Below are 20,887 nucleotides of genomic sequence, written 5' to 3'. Positions count from 1 at the left end.
CTTTTAAGTATTGCTTTTTACATTCCAAACATTCCCCGGTTTTGCATATGGTGACAATCATCAAAGTTAAATTTTTATTTGATTATTTAATAGGGACCCCTGGTGGACAGATCTGTCCAATAAGGATTTTGATACAGACACACATTGTGCATTACAATATACAGTAGCAAATAGAATTTACTAAAAATCGCTTAATTTAAATGAACACATTTTGCTCAATATTTATGCACTAAAAACATTGATTAAAATACTGTCACATGCATGTTTAGAAACAAATGTGCAAGAAAGATGTATACCTTTACACAACAACTTGTCACTGGGGCAGAACCCTTCAAGAGACAACTTTGTACTTTTTATATAAAGATATAAAATGCCTGCCAAGTAATTCGAATTAAGCCTTTAAAAGGTCTTTTATAATGCCATTACGTTCCTCGGATGATAAATATTATAACATTAAAAATGTCCCTGTCCCTGCAGATAACACACATACATACATACATATAGTACATAGCACATATACAGATGCATCTCAATAAATTAGAATGTCTTGAAAAAGGTCATTTATTTAAGTAATTCAACTCAAATTGTGAAACTCGTGTATTAAATAAATTAAATGCACAGAGACTGAAGTAGTTTAAGTCTTTGGTTCTTTTAATTGTGATGATTTTGGCTCACATTTAACAAAAACCCACCAATTCACTATCTCAACAAATTAGAATATGGTGACATGCCAATCAGCTAATCAACTCAAAACACCTGCAAAGGTTTCCTGAGCCTTCAAAATGGTCTCTCAGTTTGGTTCACTATGCTACACAATCATGGGGAAGACTGCTGATCTGACAGTTGTCCAGAAGACAATCATTGACACCCTTCACAAGGAGGGTAAGCCACAAACATTCATTGCCAAAGAAGCTGGCTGTTCACAGAGTGCTGTATCCAAGCATGTTAACAGAAAGTTGTGTGGAAGGAAAAGTGTGGAAGAAAAGATGCACAACCAACCGAGAGAACCGCAGCCTTATGAGGATTGTCAAGCAAAATCGATTCAAGAATTTGGGTGAACTTCACAAGGAATGGACTGAGGCTGGGTTCAAGGCATCAAGAGCCACCACACACAGACGTGTCAAGGAATTTGGCTACAGTTGTCGTATTCCTCTTGTTAAGCCACTCCTGAACCACAGACAACGTCAGAGGCGTCTTACCTCGGCTAAGGAGAAGAAGAACTGGACTGTTGCCCAGTGGTTCAAAGTCCTCTTTTCAGATGAGAGCAAGTTTTGTATTTCATTTGGAAACCAAGGTCCTAGAGTCTGGAGGAAGGGTGGAGAAGCTCATAGCCCAAGTTGCTTGAAGTCCAGTGTTAAGTTTCCACAGTCTGTGATGATTTGGGGTGCAATGTCATCTGCTGGTGTTGGTCCATTGTGTTTTTTGAAAACCGAAGTCACTGCACCCGTTTACCAAGAAATTTTGGAGCACTTCATGCTTCCTTCTGCTGACCAGCTTTTTAAAGATGCTGATTTAATTTTCCAGCAGGATTAGGCACCTGCCCACACTGCCAAAAGCAGCAAAAGTTGGTTAAATGACCACGGTGTTGGTGTTCTTGACTGGGTAGCAAACTCACCAGACCTGAACCCCATAGAGAATCTATGGGGTATTGTCAAGAGGAAAATGAGAAACAAGAGACCAAAAAGCGCAGATGAGCTGAAGGCCACTGTCAAAGAAACCTGGGCTTCCATACCACCTCAGCAGTGCCACAAACTGATCACCTCCATGCCACGCCGAATTGAGGCAGTAATTAAAGCAAAAGGAGCCCCTACCAAGTATTGAGTACATATACAGTAAATGAACATACTTTCCAGAAGGCCAACAATTCACTAAAAATGTTTATTTTTTATTTTTTATTGGTCTTATGAAGTATTGTAATTTGTTGAGATAGTGAATTGGTGGGTTTTTGTTAAATGTGAGCCAAAATCATCACAATTAAAAGAACCAAAGACTTAAACTACTTCAGTCTGTGTGCATTGAATTTATTTAATACACGAGTTTCACAATTTGAGTTGAATTACTGAAATAAATGAACTTTTCCACGGCATTCTAATTTATTGAGATGCAACTGTATGGCCTGTATTATCAATTAACTTTACATTTCATTTATACAACATGAATGTATTTCATGTAGTATTTCTATAACATTGGCTGATGCAATTTATACATTACATTACAATACAATACATTTTAAATGCAGCAAATAAGTTCATTATATATACAATTTATTTATAGAATTTTTATAAATTATATTTTTAAATAACTATTCACATAAATAATAATAATAATAATGTTCTTATATAATACAAATAATAAAACATTTTAAATATATTTTTAAATAGAAAAGAGTCATGTTTGAACAGGATTGACTGGTTGCAAAAAACAACAACCTTGTTATGGTCAATAACCAGGAATATTAAAATTGGCATAAAAAATACAGTAAAATGTAGCATAAAATAACCATATACATTTAAGACATTAATTATAGAAATGCCACAAATCTTTCGTAATTAACAACTACCAATATGAAATATCCGGGGTTTTTTTTGTTTTGTTTTTTTAACACTCAGCTGTCGCCCCCTGCCGGACACACAAAGGAAATGCTGTTAAAACACTGGATACAAACGGCTGAGAAAAGTTCAAGACACTGTTCAATAAAAATAAATGCGTTTCATTTTTTGGCATGTTGTGCTATTGTCGAATCTATATGTTCTATTTACCCTGTTTTTGATTTCCACTCCTAATATAAAATGAAAGTAGGTCATACCAATTTTGAATGTCTACCTCTGTAGTTTTTCCTTTCTTGTGTCTTCCTCTTATCTTCTGTATGCACTGAAGCATATCTTTTATTCTACAGTTTACAGTACAGCTTCACAGGCCCTATCAGATGCTCAGGTTAATTACTATAACATTACTGAAATACAGTCCCACTATTTTAAATAGAGGTTATTTTTTAGTCACACTTCAGCTTGGGGACTAATTCTCACTATTAACTATTGCTTTTGTCTCAATGAGCTCCTAATTAGCTGCTTATTAATAGTTACTAAGACTGTTGTTAAGTCTAGGTATTGGGTAGGATTAAAAGATGTAAAATCAAGTCAAGTCACTATTATTTGTATAGCGCTTTTAACAATGCAAATTGTGTCAAAGCAGCTTTACATCAGCTTGATATAAAGCTGGGTGGCTTTACATCAGCTTTACAGTATTTAGACGGGGAAATAGTTTGTCGAAATAGTGTCATTCTCCTCTGGCCAGACAAAATCAGCAGTTTAAATTTAGGCTGCATGCAGCAGAGTCAGATTGTGTAGAGGACTCATCTGGTTCCTGTGGACTTGTCCCGATGGCCGTCTAGGAGACAGGGTATTCTTCACTGGGGATCAGTCTCTGGGGCTCATCTAGTTGTCCTGACCATCTGATCTGAATATGGACTGGATTTGGTGGCTACAGTGACCTCGGAATAAGAAAGAAACAGACTAATATTAGCGTAGATGCCATTCTTCTAATGATGTAACAAGTACATCGGGTGTTTTGGGAAGCGTTCCCAGTTCAGGTTGACCTAATTAATGCAGCCTAACAATCCTTTAACGGATTTGAATTATAGAAATGCGATAGTGTATTATGTGTAAACCAGGTTAAAGAGATTGGCCTTTGATCTAGATTTAAACTGACAGAGTGTGTTTGCTTCCCGAACAGTGTTAGGTAGATTGTTCCAGAGTTTGGGCGCTAAATAGGAAAAGGATCTGCCGCCCGCGGTTGATTTTGATATTCTATTATCAAATGGCCAGAGTTTTGAGAACATAGTGGACGTGAAGGACTATAATGTGATAAGAGCTCACTCAAATACTGAGGTGCCAAACCATTCAGGGCCTTATAGGTAATTAGCAAGTTCTTAAAATGTATACGATGTTTAATAGGGAGCCAATGCAGTGTTGACAGAACCGGGCTAAGGTGGTCATGCTTCCTGGTTCTAGCAAGAACTCTTGCTGCTGCAAATTGAACCAGCTGGAGTTTGTTTATTAAACGCGCAGAGCAACCACCCAATAGCATTACAATAATCTAGCCTCGAGGTCATGAACACATGAATTAATGTTTCTGCATTTGACATTGAGAGCATAAGTCGTAATTTAGATATATTTTTAAGATGGAAAAAAAATGCAGTTTTACAAATGCTAGAAACATGTTTTTCGAAGGAAAGATTGCTATCAAAAAGTACGCCTAGGTTCCTAACTGATAACGAAGAATTTACAGAGCAGCCATCAAGTATTAGACAGTGATCTAGGTTATGCAAAACTTTTTGGTCCAATAATTAACGCCTCTGTTTTTTCAGAATTTAGCAATAAGAAATTGCTAGTCATCCAGTTTTTGATATCAACTATACATTCCATTAATTTAGCAAATTGGTATGTTTCATCGGGTCACGAAGAAATATAGAGTGGAGTATCATCAGTGAAAGCTAACACCAAGTTTCCTAATGATATCTCCCAAGGGTAACATGTAAAGCTTGAAAAGTAAGGGGCCTAGTACTGAGCCTTGAGGTACTCCATACTGCACTTGTGATTGGTATGATACCTCTTCATTTACTGCCACGAATTGATGGTGGTCCGATAAGTACGATTTGAACCATGCCAGTGCACTTCCTCTAATGCCAACAAAATTTTCTAGTCTATTTAAAAGAATGTTGTGGTCGAAACGCAGTTGTAGAGAGAAACAACCACGGTCAGATGAAAAGAGCAGGTCGTTTGTAACTCTAATGAGAACAGTCTCAGTACTATGATATGGTCTAAAACCTGACTGGAAATCCTCACATATAGCATTTTTCTCTAAGAAGTGTGACGCATGTCCCAGGACCTCATCAGTGTCGCCCTGGAAACGGAGGAGGAACACCTGCACGTCATCACCGCGGGCTGGCCGGCCACACCTGAGCCTCATTACCAGACGCCTATATAAGCCGCCAGAAGGCTCTCTCTTTTTGTTTGACACTCAGGTGGCGTCGCCTCCCCAGCCATGGAGGAACTACTAAAGCACCTGACCGAAGTGAGCATACGCCAACAGCAGATCGTTGAGCACATGGCTGCCCGACAAGGAGAGGTGGAGCGGGAAATCGCCGCCCTCCGGACCGCCTCCGCCCAGCGGGTTCCGCTGCCCGACCCCGTGTCCGAGCGTCAAGCTTGCTACCGAAGATGACGGTCCACGATGACGTCGAGAGTTTCCTGCTCATGTTCGAAACTACAGCAAGTCAAGAAGGCTGGCCACGGGACGAGTGGGCGCGTGCGCTGGCACCGCTGTTGACGGGCGAACCCTCCTACGAGGATCTCAAGAAGGAAATCCTGTCCCGAGTGGGTCTCTCCCCCATCGCGGCCGCCCAACTGGTGCACGATTGGGAATACTCCAGCCGCTTGCCAGCCCGCGCCCAAGCCGCCAATCTGTCTCGTCTCACGCGCCATTGGCTGCTAGCGGGAGACCCCAGCGCCGCTATCGGGTTGTAGTGGACCGTCTGCTTCGAGCGCTCCCGCGTCCCATCCGCCAGGCCGCCGGCATGCGGAACCCGCTCACCGTGGGAGAATTAGTGGATGCCATCGAACTGGCGGAGGCGGCCCAACGTCGAGAGGCTGGGGAGCGAGTGCCACCGATACCCCGAAGGGTGCACCAGGAGCGAACCACAGGACGAACCAATGCCCACGGAGCCTCCCACCGCACCACGCCGGGCATGGCTGGCAGGTTGTATATTACATCGCGAACCTCCCCTGGCAGCCCTGAAGGTAGACGTGGAGGTCAACGGGCGTCCCTATCGAGCTCTCCTGGACTCCGGCAGCGCGGTCAGCCTGGTCCAGTCGACGGTAGTTTCCCCACGGGCTGGATCCAAGGCCGTTCTCCCCATCACCTGCGTACACGGCGACACGTGCCAGGTCCCCACTCGTCGGGTTACCATCTCCGCCGCTCCTGGCCCGTAGAAGTGGGCCTGATGAAGGACCTCCCCGTCCCTGTACTTCTGGGAAGAAACTGGCCAGGCTTTGACCGTCTGCTCGCCGTTGCCGCCCAACCTGCCAGCCCGGTCGGGAGCCGCCGAACCCGGAGGTACAGCCGACGTCCCCGACGACGCCCCGCCCTGCTGGCCTCGGACAACCCCAGAGACGGTGAGTCCCCCTTCCAAACTTCTAACCTCTTTTATGATGTGTTTCAGCAGGTTAGGGGAGGCGGGGCTTTCGCCAAGGAACAACTCGGGGACGATCGGCTGAAACACTGCTGGACCCAAGTGAGGGTGACCGAAGGGAAGGAAATCCAACCACCTCCACACCCGGTCCCCCACTTCATCGTTCAGAATGGCCTACTCTACTGTGTCGCTCCGCGAAGGGGGGAGGAAAAACAGCTGCTGGTGGTGCCACGATCCAAGACAGAAACAATAATGGAGCTCGCGCACTCCCATCCAATGGCCGGCCACCTAGGAGCCCACAATACCATCCAGAGGATCCGAGATCGCTTCCACTGGCCCGGCTTGGATGCAGACGTGAAGCGTTTCTGCCGCGCCTGCCCCACGTGCCAGCGAACCTCACCCAGCACCCCTCCCCCCAGCCCGCTGATTCCCTTACCTATCATCGAGGTACCCTTCGAGTGGATAGGCATGGATCTGGTTGGGCCGCTGCCGAAGTCCGCCCGGGGTCACGAACACATCTTGGTCATCGTGGATTATGCCACTCGCTACCCCGAAGCCATCCCCCTGCGGAAAGCCACCTCAAAGGCCATAGCCCAGGAGCTGTTCCTACTGTGTAGCAGAGTCGGCATCCCCGCGGAGATATTGACCGACCAAGGTACTCCGTTCATGTCCCGGACCATGGCAGACCTCTGTCGCCTCCTGCAAGTGAAACAGCTTCGCACCTCCGTATATCACCCACAGACCGATGGGTTGGTCGAGCGATTCAATCAGACCTTGAAGCGGATGCTCCGTCGGGTGGCCGCGGAGGACAAGCGCGATTGGGACCAGATGCTCCCCTATGTCCTTTTCGGGATTCGTGAGGTGCCCCAAGCGTCCACCGGCTTCACCCCATTTGAGCTCCTGTTCGAACGCCAACCCCGCGGACTACTCGACGTCGCCAAGGAAGCCTGGGAGCAACAGCCGGCCACCCATCGGTCCACCATCGAGCACATCCGGGAAATGAGGGGACGGATCGACAGGGTCATGCCCATGGTTCGGGAACACCTCACGAGAGCGCAACAGGCCCAACAACGCCACTATGACCGGGCAGCCCAACCACGGGAGTTCCAGCCCGGAGACCTCGTCCTGGTCCTAGTCCCGACCGCGGCCTGTAAGTTCCTGGCGAAGTGGCAGGGTCCCTATATGGTGACGGAAAAAGTGGGGCCCGTCACCTACCGAGTACGCCAGCCTGTAAGACGAAAGGAAGACCAACTCCTGAAACGGTGGGTCGGGACTAGGACCCAGTTAGCCGCCCTGGCCACCTCCAGTCCCGTGGTTGTAGATGTCAACCCCCACCTCTCGGCTGCCCAGAAGAACGAGTTGCAACACCTGGTCGGTCAATTTTCCGACGTGTTCTCCTCCCTCCCCGGGCGGACTCATGTCCTTCAACATGACATCCGTACACCACCAGGAACCATCGTTCGGCAGCGGCCCTACCAAGTGCCGGAGGCTCGGCGACACGCCATCGAAGAGGAAGTGCAGGAGATGCTGAAGTTAGGGGTAATAGAGCCCTCGCGCAGCCCATGGTCCAGCCCCATCGGCATGGTCCCAAAACCGGATGGCACCCTCCGCTTTTGCAATGACTTCCGCCGCTTGAATGAGGCCTCTGAATTCGACGGATACCCCATGCCGTGGGTAGATGAGCTGCTGGATCGGCTGGGGAGAGCCCGATATATCTCCACCCTGGACCTCACGAAGGGCTATTGGCAAGTGCCCCTGTCGGACGACGCGAAGCCGAAGACTGCCTTCTCCACCCCCAGTGGGCACTGGCAATATCGGGTTCTCCCCTTCGGCTTACATGGGGCTCCCGCCACCTTCCAGCGACTAATGGACATCTTGCTGAGGCCCCACCAGCCCTACGCCGCGGCCTACCTGGACGACGTCGTCATCCATTCGGAGACCTGGGAGGACCACCTGGAGCGGCTGCGGAGGGTGCTCATGGAGCTGCGCAGGGCCGGACTGACCGCCAATCCCCGGAAATGTCACCTGGCCCTCGACGAAGCGAAGTACCTGGGCTTCCGGGTGGGCCGGGGACTCATAAAACCCCAAGAGAAGAAGGTGGCAGCGATTCTCTCGGCCCCGCAGCCCACCTCCAAAACCCAGGTGCGACATTATTCACAATAAACGCACCCTTCGGGGCATTTATTGATCTTACCTTGTCGTGTGATTCTTCCACCCATTACAGAAGGAACATAGTTGTGAGGATATTGCCTTTTCTAATATCTTTGACAGAAAAGGGAGATTCGAGATCGGTCTGTAATTAATTAATTCTTTGGGGTCAAGTTGTGGTTTTTTAATGAGAGGCTTAATAACAGCCAGTTTGAATGTTTTTGGGACATATCCTAATGACAATGATGAGTTAATAATATTCAGAAGAGGATCTATAACTTCTGGAAGCACCTCTTTTAGGAGCTTAGATGGAACAGGGTCTAACATACAGGTTGTTGGTTTAGATGATTTAACAAGTTTATACAATTCTTCATTTTCAATAGAAGAGAATGAGTGGAATTGTTCCTCAGGGGATCTATAGCGTACTATCTGATGCGATACTGTGGCTGACAGCTGCATGGTTACAATTTTATCTGTAATAGTTTCGATCTGGGAAGTAAAGTAGTTCATAAAGTCATTAATTCTCTGCTGCTGGGTAATGTCTGCACCTGCTTATGTTATATTTTTTGTTAATTTAGCCACTGTATTGAATAAATACTTGGGGTTGTGTTTCATTTCTTCTAAAAGAGACAAAGTAAGCAGATCTAGCCCGAGTGTGCTCATTATACCACGGTGTTGGACACTTTTCCTTAATCTTCCTTAAGCGTAAAGGAGCAACCGTATCTAAAGTGCTAGAAAAGAGAGAGTCCATAGTTTCTGTTACATCATCAAGTTGTTCTGAGCTATTGGAACTGAGAAAAGTCAGGAAGATTATTTATAAAGCAGTCTTTTGTGATCGAGGTGATGGTTCGAACATATTTGTAACAAGGAGTTGGCTTTACAGCTTTAGCTATATGGAATATACACAAAACTAGATAATGATCTGAGATATCATCGCTCTGCTGCAAAATTTCAATGCCACTGACATCAATTCCATGCGACAGTATTAAATCTAGAGTATGATTTCAACAATGAGTGGATCCTGACACGTGTTGTTTAACACCAATAGAGTTTAGAATGTCTATCCACCTTTTTCTTGATGTAAAAATGGGCGCGGCCATTTGTAAATTTTATGGGTCTAGCTTCCGGTCTCATCCGCATCCAGCTATTTTTAGTTGTACAAAACAGTTCGTTTTGCTGCTTTATATTGAAAATTAGTGTGTCTTATATTATTTTAATGTATTATCTTAATTATGAACACACTGGTTTGTAGTGCAAACAGTTTTACCGTTTACTGTACGTTGTTATTCTTCTCGTTATTTACCTATAGCGGCTAATGAACCGGAAGTCTCACCCATAGGCTTACTTCCGCGTTGAAGAAAAAGGTGGATTAATGCTGATCCCAACGAATCTTTTTCATTATCAACATGGATATTAAAATCACCAACAAATAGGACTTTATCTGCAGCCAGCACTAACTCAGAAGAGAGAAAAATCAGCAAATTCTTTAATAAAGTCTGTACGGTGGCCTGAACACAGTAGCCAGTACAAACATCACAGGGGATTTATCATTAACACTTGTTTCTTTGGATAACGTTATATGAAGCACCATTACTTCAAACGAATTATACTTGAAACCCAACCTCTGAGAAATACTGAAAATATTGCTATAAACTGATGTAGATGTAGAATATGTTCATGCAGAATAAGGCATTAATATGTGCTCTATACATAATAATAAACAGCCACTATGCTCGTGATATGTATAACTAATTAGCAACTATTTAATAGTGAGAACTGGTCCATATCAGGTAATATGTCATATCAGTCACTATCAGTTAATAGTGAAAACTGTTGTTACTGTTTTTTGTTGTTGTATTTATTTATTTTGCTAGCTGTGCAGATATGATGAGGAATGTATAATTAAGCTTAGAAGAAGTACTGATCACACTGAATAGATGATAATAACCTTATGGATTCGAAATTAAAAGACAAAAGTAGTACAATATACTAAAATCATACTTTAATCAAAAACTGATCATGTACAATAAAAACATAGCCCCTACACTTAACACACAGCCCAATAAAAAAAAAATTATATATAACCCCTAACCCTTTTTCATAATAGCACAGACTTTTGCATTGAAAAACATATTATACAACTGAACAATGATTCATTCAGTGGTTTACATTCTATTTGAGTTTAGTGTATCAATGTGATGAGAATCCATCAGTAGAAAGGAATCTGTCAATCATGTCAAATGATCTCTCTGGTTGGTCATAAGGCAAAATGTGCCCGCCTCCCCTTACAATTACCTACAGAGAAGAAAACAGAGAAATTTGTTATCAGTGAACATTAATGCATTTCATGTGTTTGTATATATATTGGCATCAGCCAACGTAGTTACAGCAAATGTTTTTTTGTTTTTTTTTACAATAATAATAAAAAATGTGTTCAATTTAACTTAGTTTACAAATTTAAATACATTTACCAAATGTATTATAGTTATTATAAACGAAAATATGTGCGTTTCTTATCTACTGACGAGGATGTAAGCAGATTTTGGAACTGCCTACTGGAATCTACTCAGAATGGGTGTAGCTTTCTGCTAATGATGGTCATTTCTAAATTAGATACTATATTGGCTGATAAATTAAATTAATCTAGCAGTACTGCAAACCCTCACCTGAAAGAACTCTCCCACTTGTCGTACATAACCTGCCACTTCAGTATCACTGGGCTGGACCTTCCAGTGGAAGCGCTCTGCTTTTTTATACTCGTCCGCTTTAGACCAGTTCACTGTGGGTAGGAAGCGCTCAGTCAGAGGGGCTGCAACGATGACATCAAGCTGTCCACTGTAGATCATCACCTGTGAACAGACCATCAGATCCATCCCACAGATTAATCCAAAGTGAGGGTTCTGGACTGAAGCAATTTAGGCTTACCTGATTATTTATTCATACCATTTTCTTAAAGGAAACATAACAAACACAGTTTTACCCAATCTCATGTTAACCTTGAGTACCTATAGAGTAGTACTGCATCCTTCACATCTCCAAAAAGTCTTTAGTTTTATCATATTTATAAAATAAAGATACAGCTTTACGATTCAATCCAAAAACAGCCGAGCTCCTGGAGGCGCGCCGTGGACGGAGCTAAAGAGTGACGAGCACTTAAGCGCAGATTGCCAACAAAACACAGACATTTGATGCGTTTCACTTAAAGGGGTCATTGGATGCAAAATTCACTTTACAAGTTGTTTGAACATAAATGTGTGTTGGAAGTGTGTGTACACTTTCTCAAATCAGGCTGTTCTGCGATTCCTGTCAGAATGACCGCTCCCACGATAGTTGATTGACAAGGCCGTCTTGCCTTAGACCCGCCCTGAGTGAGCTGAGAGCTGTCCGCCATTGTGTCGACTCCAGTGCAGGGGAAGACAAGATGTCTCCGATTAAGCGATTGAGGTGTTTTGTTGTTGGATGCAATGATGAATATAGCAGTCGTCATTTACTCTTGACATCTGAACCGCTGAAGATGCAGAGGATTAATGTAACTTTCATTTTTGAAGGGAATGCGCCGATCCCCGATCTGCCTAAATGCGTTTATGTTCTCTCGAATCATTTGTGATCCAGCTTCATCTACAGAAGTGAGTATAAGGTTTTTTTTTAATGAATCTTTGCAAATCACCTTTCCTAATAATGTGCTAGTTAGCCAGTTTCGCGGCTGAAGTTTATAGTCTGCTCATCACCCCACGGAAGAGAGGGGCGGGGTCAGCAGAGTTCATTAGCATTTAAAGCGACATGGACTAAAAAAAACAGCTTGCTGAAAACAGAGCTGATTTTGATAGGGTAAAAATTTTGTTTTTTACACTATCATTGAGAAATTTTTAACCAAAGTATGTTATAGACTTTTCATTAAGACCCTAAAGAATCCTATCAACTTGTGGAAAATGGGCATCGGATGACCTCTTTAAGTTACTGTCTGCAGTTCCGAATCATAACCAGGATCTTTTACAGCTGGGACCACTCCAACTTTCAGATGCGGATCAAACGATGCGCAAATACAGAGTCGAACTGGGCCTTGTCTATAAAACGTTCGTCAACAAGCACACTTGCTGCACCAAAAAACAAACTGCATCCACTGTTCACGTAACACTGGGTTCTTTGGGAAGCTGAACAAAGTTATCTTTCCCTTACAACCAAAAACACAATTATTTGCAGACATTGTTCCCAAGCAAGTCCCGTGCAGCGCTGCCGAATGAAGCACGTTGATGGGTATGCTCTTGCTCTCGCTCTGGTCGATGCGGGCGCGTTCTTCCAGGAGAAATGCCCATATAAGGAGTTCCACCCTTCATGATGTTGTAAGAAACCCGGAAGTGTGTATTTGGCACAGAAATACTCTGTTATACGTCCAAATCGTTTTTTGAAACTTTGGCCAGATTTAGCATGAGAATTCAACTAACAGTGTAAATAAAAAAAAACATATGCAAACTATCTTTTAGATTTGTTTTTATCTAAATATTAATATTTTATCTAAAGGTTCAATAAACTGTTCCTTTAAAAACTATTATTATTTTATATACCAGATTTTACATGCTTAAAATATTTCAATTTATGGCATTCTATTAAATCATTGTTTCTGCTATAAAATAAGTGTTTTTAAAGATTAACTTTTAGAGAGTTAGATGATAATAGAAGTCAATATAAATTTAAAAACAGAATAAGTTCATAAACATCAGCTGATTAAAAAACCTCCAATTTTGTCCCATAATCAGTATGGTAGCAATATATTACGCATCCCTAAACCTGTCATTGTCATTTAACAAAGGCCATAAAATTCCCAACCCAATCAATGAAATTGTTTTCTCACTCTATAGTTGTCCATGAGGACACCCAACCAGGGTTTGATGGACTTCATGACATCCTGAAGCAAATGCTTCTCAACATCTGAGCCGTCATGGAATGTAAGATTTCCAACATGGATGGAACGTCGAACATCTGGCAGAGTCACAAACGCAGAAAAGTACTCCTGGTCTGGAGGTTCCTGTTAAAAACACACAATGAGACAACTAGCCATTTAAATCAAGAACACCTTATTCCCATCCATTTGCTTGCAATGAAATGTGTGGGTACCTGACACTGCATGTAGTTGAAGTAGTTGGTGCAACCAGTGGCATTTTGGAAGAATGAGGGATAAGGAGTAAGATCACCATTCAGTAAGCTGTCAAAAACCTAACGGAGAGAAGAGATGTTTTCAGAACGTATGCAATAAAGAAGCCCTTGTGTAACAGACGCAGGGTGTCCTGATTTATCACACTCACCTGAAAGGCCTCCACCCATTTCTGCTCCTGGATGAGCTTGACTCCTGTATCTGTTTGCATCTGCACATGCTGCCTCTGCAGTTCATCCACGAGACCCGTCTGATAGAGGAAATCTGCATAACCTCCCAGCATCTGAGACGAAAGTGGATTAGAGAGAGATTCACATATGAACAAAAGTCAAAGTCAAGTCAAATTTGTGTGCTTGTCACAATACATATTTCAAAGAAGCTTGACAGAAAGTCATACTGTCGTGTTTATAGCGCCTTAGAGCCAGTTCAGAGAAATAGCACTTGGGTGAATTATAATTATTCGGCATTTGATGCGTTTAAAAAAGGAAATATAATTTTCATTCACCAGTTCAGGGTCACACAGACCATCTCCAATGGCCACTCCTTTGAAGTTGATCTTCACTTTGGCAGAGGGATTGTTCTTGTGGATGTAGTAGCCAATTGCTGGAACATACTTTCCTGCATATGACTATGGATTTTAAATGTTAAATATAGTTAACAACAGTATTTTGACCGTACAAGAGAGTAGGATTCTGATTGTATCAATCCAAAATGAGGTCCACTTTCTCACCTCGCCTGTAGCGTAGAACGGATTAGACTGGAACTCACTGAATATCTGGAAGAACTGAGTCAGGGCGCTGCGGAGAGGACAAAAAAAAAACAAAAAACTAATATATATCTCACATACATCTCACGTTGTCTTAGATATACATTAAACTTTTGCCACTGTACCTGTACAAGTCTCTGCCCACATCATCCTGGTTTTGGGCAAATCCTCGGTCATCCTCAGTGAAACTCCATCCTGTCCCAACCTTAAAAATAAACCACAAATATCCATCTAGTATGTATAATTAAATTAAAACCGGTCATAGAAACACTGGATTCACATACTGTATTAGTATATTTGCAGTAAGGCTGTCAAGTGATAAAACACATGTGACTTATTTAATTTACTCATACTTACTTTACAATAAGTTCTCATTAGTTAACTTTAGTTAATGCACTAACATTAACAATGAGCACCAGCAACATTTGTTACAGAAGTTATTATTCTTTAATACAACTTAGTTCATGTTAGCCCGAGTCCATTAAATAATAATAGTTACAACTTTGATATTAATTAATTAAATTAACTAAGATATATAAATGCTTCAGAAGATTATTTCATTGGCGGTTTGTGTTAATTAATGAATTAACTAATGTTAATAGATGGAGCCTTAATGTAAAGTGTGACCGAACAATAAAGAACAAAACATTTTTGAACAATATCTAGGGCATGTTGTGGTCCAGATTAAATGTAATTAAATGCAAGTATTTAAGTATTCAGTGCTGCGAATGAGCTGTTTTTTGTATTTTAACAAGTTAATGAAAAAAGTATTCTTAAAATGCTTTCGTCAAAATTTATAATAAATAATTATTCATTGTATTTTGAGTTGCCCACGATAACAATATTGTGCATGTTCATTATCATGATATATTGTATTACTGAATACGGAACATGTCTACTCACCGGGTTGTCGATGTAAAGAACAGAGTATCGTGATGTCCAAGGGAAATCCCTATAGCCCACTACAGAACGACATTAAAGGGTTAAATTCTAAGATTGATCTCTGAAGTGTAGGGTTTCACTATTAAGCAAACAAAAAATTCCTTTCTGGCCCAAAAACATCTATAATACAATGTTTATAAAGACACATAAGCAACATGCTAATCTCCATCAACAATGTAACACAGCATACAGTCATTTGTACTCACACGTGAGGTTCTTATGCACAAAATATGGGCCGTGCTCCACAAACAAGCCAAACATGGAAGTGCCTCCAGGTCCCCCCTGCAGCCACAGCAGCACCGGAGTCGTCTCTGGTCTCTCCTAAACACAGAAAAACATGCTACAATAGATAAGTGTGCAGTAATAACATCACTTAATCCAAATCAGAGAAAAATGCTGTTAACTGTATTATCTTTTGTGAACGACTTCTGAACAACACCAAAGTGTTGCCAACTGATGCAGAAGCTACAGTCAGCTGATCAGCCTTATCTTTAGTGCTGTTCATTTACAGAGTTAAAAACTAAAGAAAATAAAAGTGCATAACATTATATTACCTGGGCAGGGAAGAACCAGAAGAAAAGGTTACTGTTGTAGGTCTTGTTCACAGTGAGATATCCTGAGTAACTCTTGACATTGGCACCAGGAAGGGGTCCCACCAAACTCAGTTTTTTGGCTGCACATCCACAATACAAAAATGAAAGTGTATTAGCATGGTCAGAAACATCAATGAATTATGATAGCAGTTATAATTTGTGGACAACCAAAATAACTTCAACTGATCGATCAGTCTCTCACCAACTTCTCCATAATATGGAAAATACCTTAAAGACTTATCTATAAAGATATTATAGAGATAACTTCCTATTCAGCGAATTAAAGTAAAAGAAGAACGAAAAAAGAGGAACTGAAGTTATTCTATGCAAACAACAAGCATACCTTCTTCTATCTTGCCTTCCTCCAGATAGGGGGTGAGCATCAGAGGTTTGCCCGGGTCAACTCCAAAACGTGACCCGCTCACACGGTGTGATTTCCGGCAGAAGAACGAGGAACAGCCGCGGGAGCTGACAGACTCCAGAAGAGCCCAGAGGAACAGCAGCCTCAGCGTTTCCTTCAGCATTATAGAGCTTTAACTGCAGACAGCAAAGAAATATGACACGGGGATCAATGATCCAGCTTGATATTTAAAGGCTTGCATTACCTGTTATTACAAGCCTAAACATATCAGATGAGAGAAAAGATGGCAAATCTCTTGTCAGACTGTGGATTATCGTAAATAACATAACTTACGAATGCGGCACATTATGTTATGAATATGTGAACAGGAAAGATAATGTGCAGGAATGGCAGGTGTGTGATAACTTATCAAATCAACGTTAACACGTTAACGTTATACACATCTTGTTTTCCTGATCAGTAATAATAATAGCGTTACCTTGAAGCCAGATGCCAATCAGAAATCCAGAAGCCGTTTGCATCCGATCGGCATATGAACTGAAGTAAATGCAGATCAGCTTGTTGTCACGCTTTAATTGTGTTGCAGTCACATGACTATATGGCCTCGAAGTCATGTGATCGCAGTGAATACAGGAACTTTAGTCGAAAACACTGACCCCTACAGGCCCTTTTGAGAGAAGCAGTCCCCAACCCACATAGCAACTTTTCCAATAAACAATATTATGCAATATGCATTTGCTATGTAATAGAGAAAGCCTACTAGTTGACACAGTTTTGCCTTAAGTTAAGGCTATTTCTCAGGGTTGCTTTATTTTAAAAAAGTCATCATGTGTAAATATGTTAACATCTTGACTACAAAAATCCATTGAACATGAGGACTGTTAGTATGTTGAACACAGGTTGAATTTTCCTCAAAAGTGGGGCATGTTGTCACACTTCATTGAGTATGTTGTTAGAATGGAACCTGCCATTAAACAGCCCATTATGAACTTTTGAACAAAATCTAACCAGGTAAAAATAATAAATTACAAAATATAAACATTGTAAAACAATTCTAAAACCAATACAATTCTTTAAACATACAAATATCAAACTATTTTGTCCAACAAAAGAGTAAATTGTGTAAATTCATAATATTTAAAATACATGTGACAACTTGCCCCAATAAAAACTTGCTCTAGACCTGACATTTATGAAGAAATAGCCTTGTGTAACATGCCACAGCTCACTTAAGAAGCATATAGGCCTAACTGTTGAGCATGAGAAAGACAAAAAGGTGATTTTGGCCTGTCCATCATCAGAAATGATCTTGACCTTATCAGCTGTATTAAAATAAATATTAAGTTTGACCAATATATTGTAGTAAAAGCTATTTTTTGAAAAATGCCAAAAATGTAGGCTAATATTTCTCATTTTGTGTATAAGCAGTTTGCTGTGTTCTGTTTGCAAAAACGTAAGATTCCTTAAATTTGTGACTCCCAAGTAGAAATATAATGATGGGCAATAAATATAAGTACATTTTTAGCAGTGTTGACTGCACTCATCAAACTATTTAATTGATGTTTATTGCTAGAAATGATAGGTTTAAACTGTATTTCAACACAACTCAAATGCTGGTTACAAGTCAGGGCAAACCTCAAAAACAATGAGTAACAGAAAAATATTTAGTTTGACCTACTGAGATTGACATTAAACGTTTTCTAAAGGTAGCCTAGTCCCATCTCTTTTTTACTGCCCTTTTTTTTTAGACAGGAAAAAATAGACCTAGGCCTACTTTACTATATTTGTGGAAAGTGCAACATGCTTTTCAAGTGGGTGTGACTAAATGACATGTCTTTAAGTGCTGTAATAAACTACAGACATTTGACGTTTTTTAAATGAGCATGGTCAATTTTTGTTAGATAGTAGTTTATCAAGCAAATTTGATAGATCTTGCAACAAAACAAGCATGCAATGCCTTTAAAAAAAAAAAAAAAAAAAAGTAATGAAACATCAAAGTGTACTGTAGGCTACCTTTATAACTGCGCTGTGTATTAGTGTGTGCTGTAACTTTGCAGCATGTCAAAGCACAGGAAAACCATAATTTTTTTAAACATGCAACATTTCTGAACAGCAAAAAGAACGCAACTTTCTTATATGGTCACAGAAGCACAGCTGAGAGGCATGTAAGTAGGTTTACAGCACGGTCAGGTAGACAGGAGGAATGCGCGCGCGTCTCTTCCACTTTAAGAAGGCGGATTCGCCTCTGCACACACTGTGTGTTTATTACGAGCCTTGAAGTGGCACATGGAAGCGATACAGTCAAATCCCTGTCTCTAAATATGGCGAAACCTACTGGCACTGACAGCACACGGAACGGCCGGGAAGTTTTTTTGAATTCTGCATTTCATTACGACGAAGAGTAGATGAGTTGCCACATTTTCTGTACGTATATCTGAGGTTGTATCAACTAGTTTCATCATTTGGTTCTTCTGCTGCCACACACGCGCCTGTAAATGCGGCAGCGCTGGCGACTCCCGTCTGATCCGACACTCACAGCTGGATATTATCGGCTGTTTAGGAGGAACTCTGGAGAGCTGAAGATAGGTCAGAAGAGCAGAGACTGAGATGGAAGAGCTGTCAAGCCCTAACAGACGCCAGTAAGCGGGTATATTCAGTGAATTAGACGCGATGGCAGCGTCCAGCAACTCCAGTCTGTCGGGTTCCTCCGTTTCTTCGGGTGAGTAGCCTACTGATAAATCAAAATGAAACTGGACTAGTTTGTTTGGGAATCTGAATATGCAATTGACGTGACGATAGCAGAATGGTGATAGTTGGCACTGGCAGTTTAATTTCTGTGGTTTTGGATGTAATTAAAGCAGACAGGATAGAACACGGTGAAGAGGTGTGTCATACCTTTTCTTCATCCAGGGTGAACTAGACCCACCTTTGACTTTCCTTCACCAATGCAAAAGCATGCGGTCGTTGCTGCTATCACCAATGCACGCTGGCAGATGATTGTGTAATGTCACACTCACTGAGCACGAGTTTTAAAGGCCACCTCTATCTGATTATACTTGCATAATAGCAAAAACCGACTCTTTAATTTGATCACGATAAGTGGTGGAACTACAAATCAAAAATGTGCACCGTGTTGAATTGTAATCCCAAATAACATTTTTATTTCTTAGTGAAATATCATTGGTTACTGCATGCACTGCAATTTTATGTGGAACTATAAGCATTTTGTCTTTATTTTTACGTTTGATATAGGCTACAGTATATTTATATAGGCTATATTTTATTAAAGGCATGTGTCAGCACGTTACCATAAATAATAAATAAATATTATCTTATATTTTGTGAGATTTATAAAAAAAATTGTACATAATCAGTCCTATTTCCATGATTTTGTACAGTAAAAAACAAGAGGTTATCGAAAACTATTTGAGGAAATATCAGCATGTAGTGTCATGACCTTGAATATAAGGCTATTAATGGCTTAATGAGCCATCAACCCTGTACAATCAGCCATTTTACATATATAGCATATTGTCCTAATGCATTTTTATTTGTAAATTTAGCTTGAAATGCCACATTGCAATTTATTAACACTGAGTTTATTAAAGTCGGCATGAAATTAATCCAATCAGATGTACATCATATTATGGAAGAAAAGATTAGTCTCTTCTTCCAATTCATTATGCCTTTAGAAGTCAGTTTATTAATATTAGATTTTTTTTTTTTTTTTAAAAGCAGTCTATTAACAGTTAAGACTTTTCTGTTGGGATGTTTACATGCAGAAATGCAAAAGACTCATTTCGTGGAATGACCAAAGTGTAATTTGGGCATAACAGCAATAGTATAATGTTAGCATTGTTTATAAATTTGTCATCAGTGTCAACTGTTGATATCCAAAGTAAATCACTGCCAGTAATGCCAACATCAACATGATTGGGTTTTTTTTTATGTCCATTTCAACATGTTGTAACGTGGGAACCAAAAACTGGTTTGAACACATACAGTACAAATGCGCTTCCCATCCATTGTCTCAAGGGATCTAGGTTACAACAGACATATATATCATAAAGCCCAGCATTTCAGATTATTATTATTATTTTTTTGCATCTAAAATGAGTCATCAAACGTTTTCATGGGCGTGTGATGAAAACTAATTACCCTAAAAGCTGTTCCTCTCTCCGTTTTATTCACTTGAAAGATTTTCTATTATCCTGATCTTATTATCCCCAAGAAATTACTGATGTTGAAAATGAGCTTTTAAAATCACCTGTCATCTTCCTATCTGGGTGTCATGTGGTTTTTGAGTTGCGTTATTACATGTGTGGAAGTTTGACTGCCGATATATGATTATTAACCTTCACATACAATTACTTGTTACTTTTCAAAACCTATGACATGATATTTTCACACAGGTACCAAACTGACCTACTACACATTTAAATCTGCATCCAAAAGTTTAGGGTTGGTAGGTTTTTCTCTGCCTTTTGTTTAATCAAAAATACAATAAAAACAGTAATATTGTGAAATATCATTATAATCTAAAATAACCGTTTCTGGTTTTAAAATGTAGATTGCAAAGCTGGATTTTCTGAAGCCATTACTCCAGTCTTCAGTGTCACATGATCCTTCGGAAATTAGTCTAACATGATGATTTGCAGCTCAAAAAATATTTCTTATGGCAAATGTTGAAAACAACAAAAATGTTGTGCTGCTTACCGTGATAAATTTTTTCATGATT

At 40.9% G+C, this 20,887-nt stretch overlaps 2 protein-coding genes across 2 annotated transcripts in view; one reads left to right on the top strand and one right to left on the bottom strand.

Moving 5' to 3' along the window:
• Positions 1-10,318: 10,318 nt before the first annotated feature.
• Positions 10,319-16,774, bottom strand: cpvl (carboxypeptidase vitellogenic like). Its single transcript, XM_058746231.1, has 13 exons — positions 16,628-16,774; positions 16,132-16,325; positions 15,750-15,868; positions 15,402-15,516; positions 15,157-15,215; positions 14,379-14,458; positions 14,218-14,284; positions 13,993-14,115; positions 13,639-13,770; positions 13,451-13,549; positions 13,188-13,361; positions 11,005-11,187; positions 10,319-10,633 (listed from the first exon to the last, which is right to left on the bottom strand). The coding sequence occupies exons 2-13, from the start codon at positions 16,310-16,312 to the stop codon at positions 10,529-10,531; spliced, it is 1,437 nt and encodes a 478-aa protein (XP_058602214.1). The 5' UTR covers positions 16,313-16,325; positions 16,628-16,774; the 3' UTR covers positions 10,319-10,528.
• Positions 16,775-17,013: 239 nt separating this feature from the next.
• Positions 17,014-20,887, top strand: part of chn2 (chimerin 2) — a 48,123-nt gene continuing 44,249 nt past the window's right edge. The window contains exons 1-2 of the mRNA XM_058746232.1: positions 17,014-18,573; positions 18,710-18,868. Coding sequence (XP_058602215.1) covers positions 18,820-18,868 — 49 coding nt within the window. The 5' untranslated portion in view covers positions 17,014-18,573; positions 18,710-18,819. The remainder of the gene's footprint in view (positions 18,574-18,709; positions 18,869-20,887) is intronic.

The sequence above is a fragment of the Onychostoma macrolepis genome, chromosome 16 (genome assembly GCF_012432095.1).
Source record: "Onychostoma macrolepis isolate SWU-2019 chromosome 16, ASM1243209v1, whole genome shotgun sequence".
Taxonomy (NCBI): domain Eukaryota; kingdom Metazoa; phylum Chordata; class Actinopteri; order Cypriniformes; family Cyprinidae; genus Onychostoma; species Onychostoma macrolepis.
Note: the sequence above shows the minus strand (reverse complement) of the source record. Positions and strands in the feature narration are given on the sequence as shown.

Coding starts and splice junctions, on each gene's coding strand:
- cpvl (XM_058746231.1), bottom strand. CDS start 16,312: ATGCTGAAGGAAACGCTGAGGCTGCTGTTCCTCTGGGCTCTTCTGGAG. Junction 14,459..15,156: donor TTCTTTACATCGACAACCCG/GTGAGTAGACAT, acceptor TTTATTTTTAAG/GTTGGGACAGGATGGAGTTT. Junction 10,634..11,004: donor AAGTGGGAGAGTTCTTTCAG/GTGAGGGTTTGC, acceptor TCTTCTCTGTAG/GTAATTGTAAGGGGAGGCGG.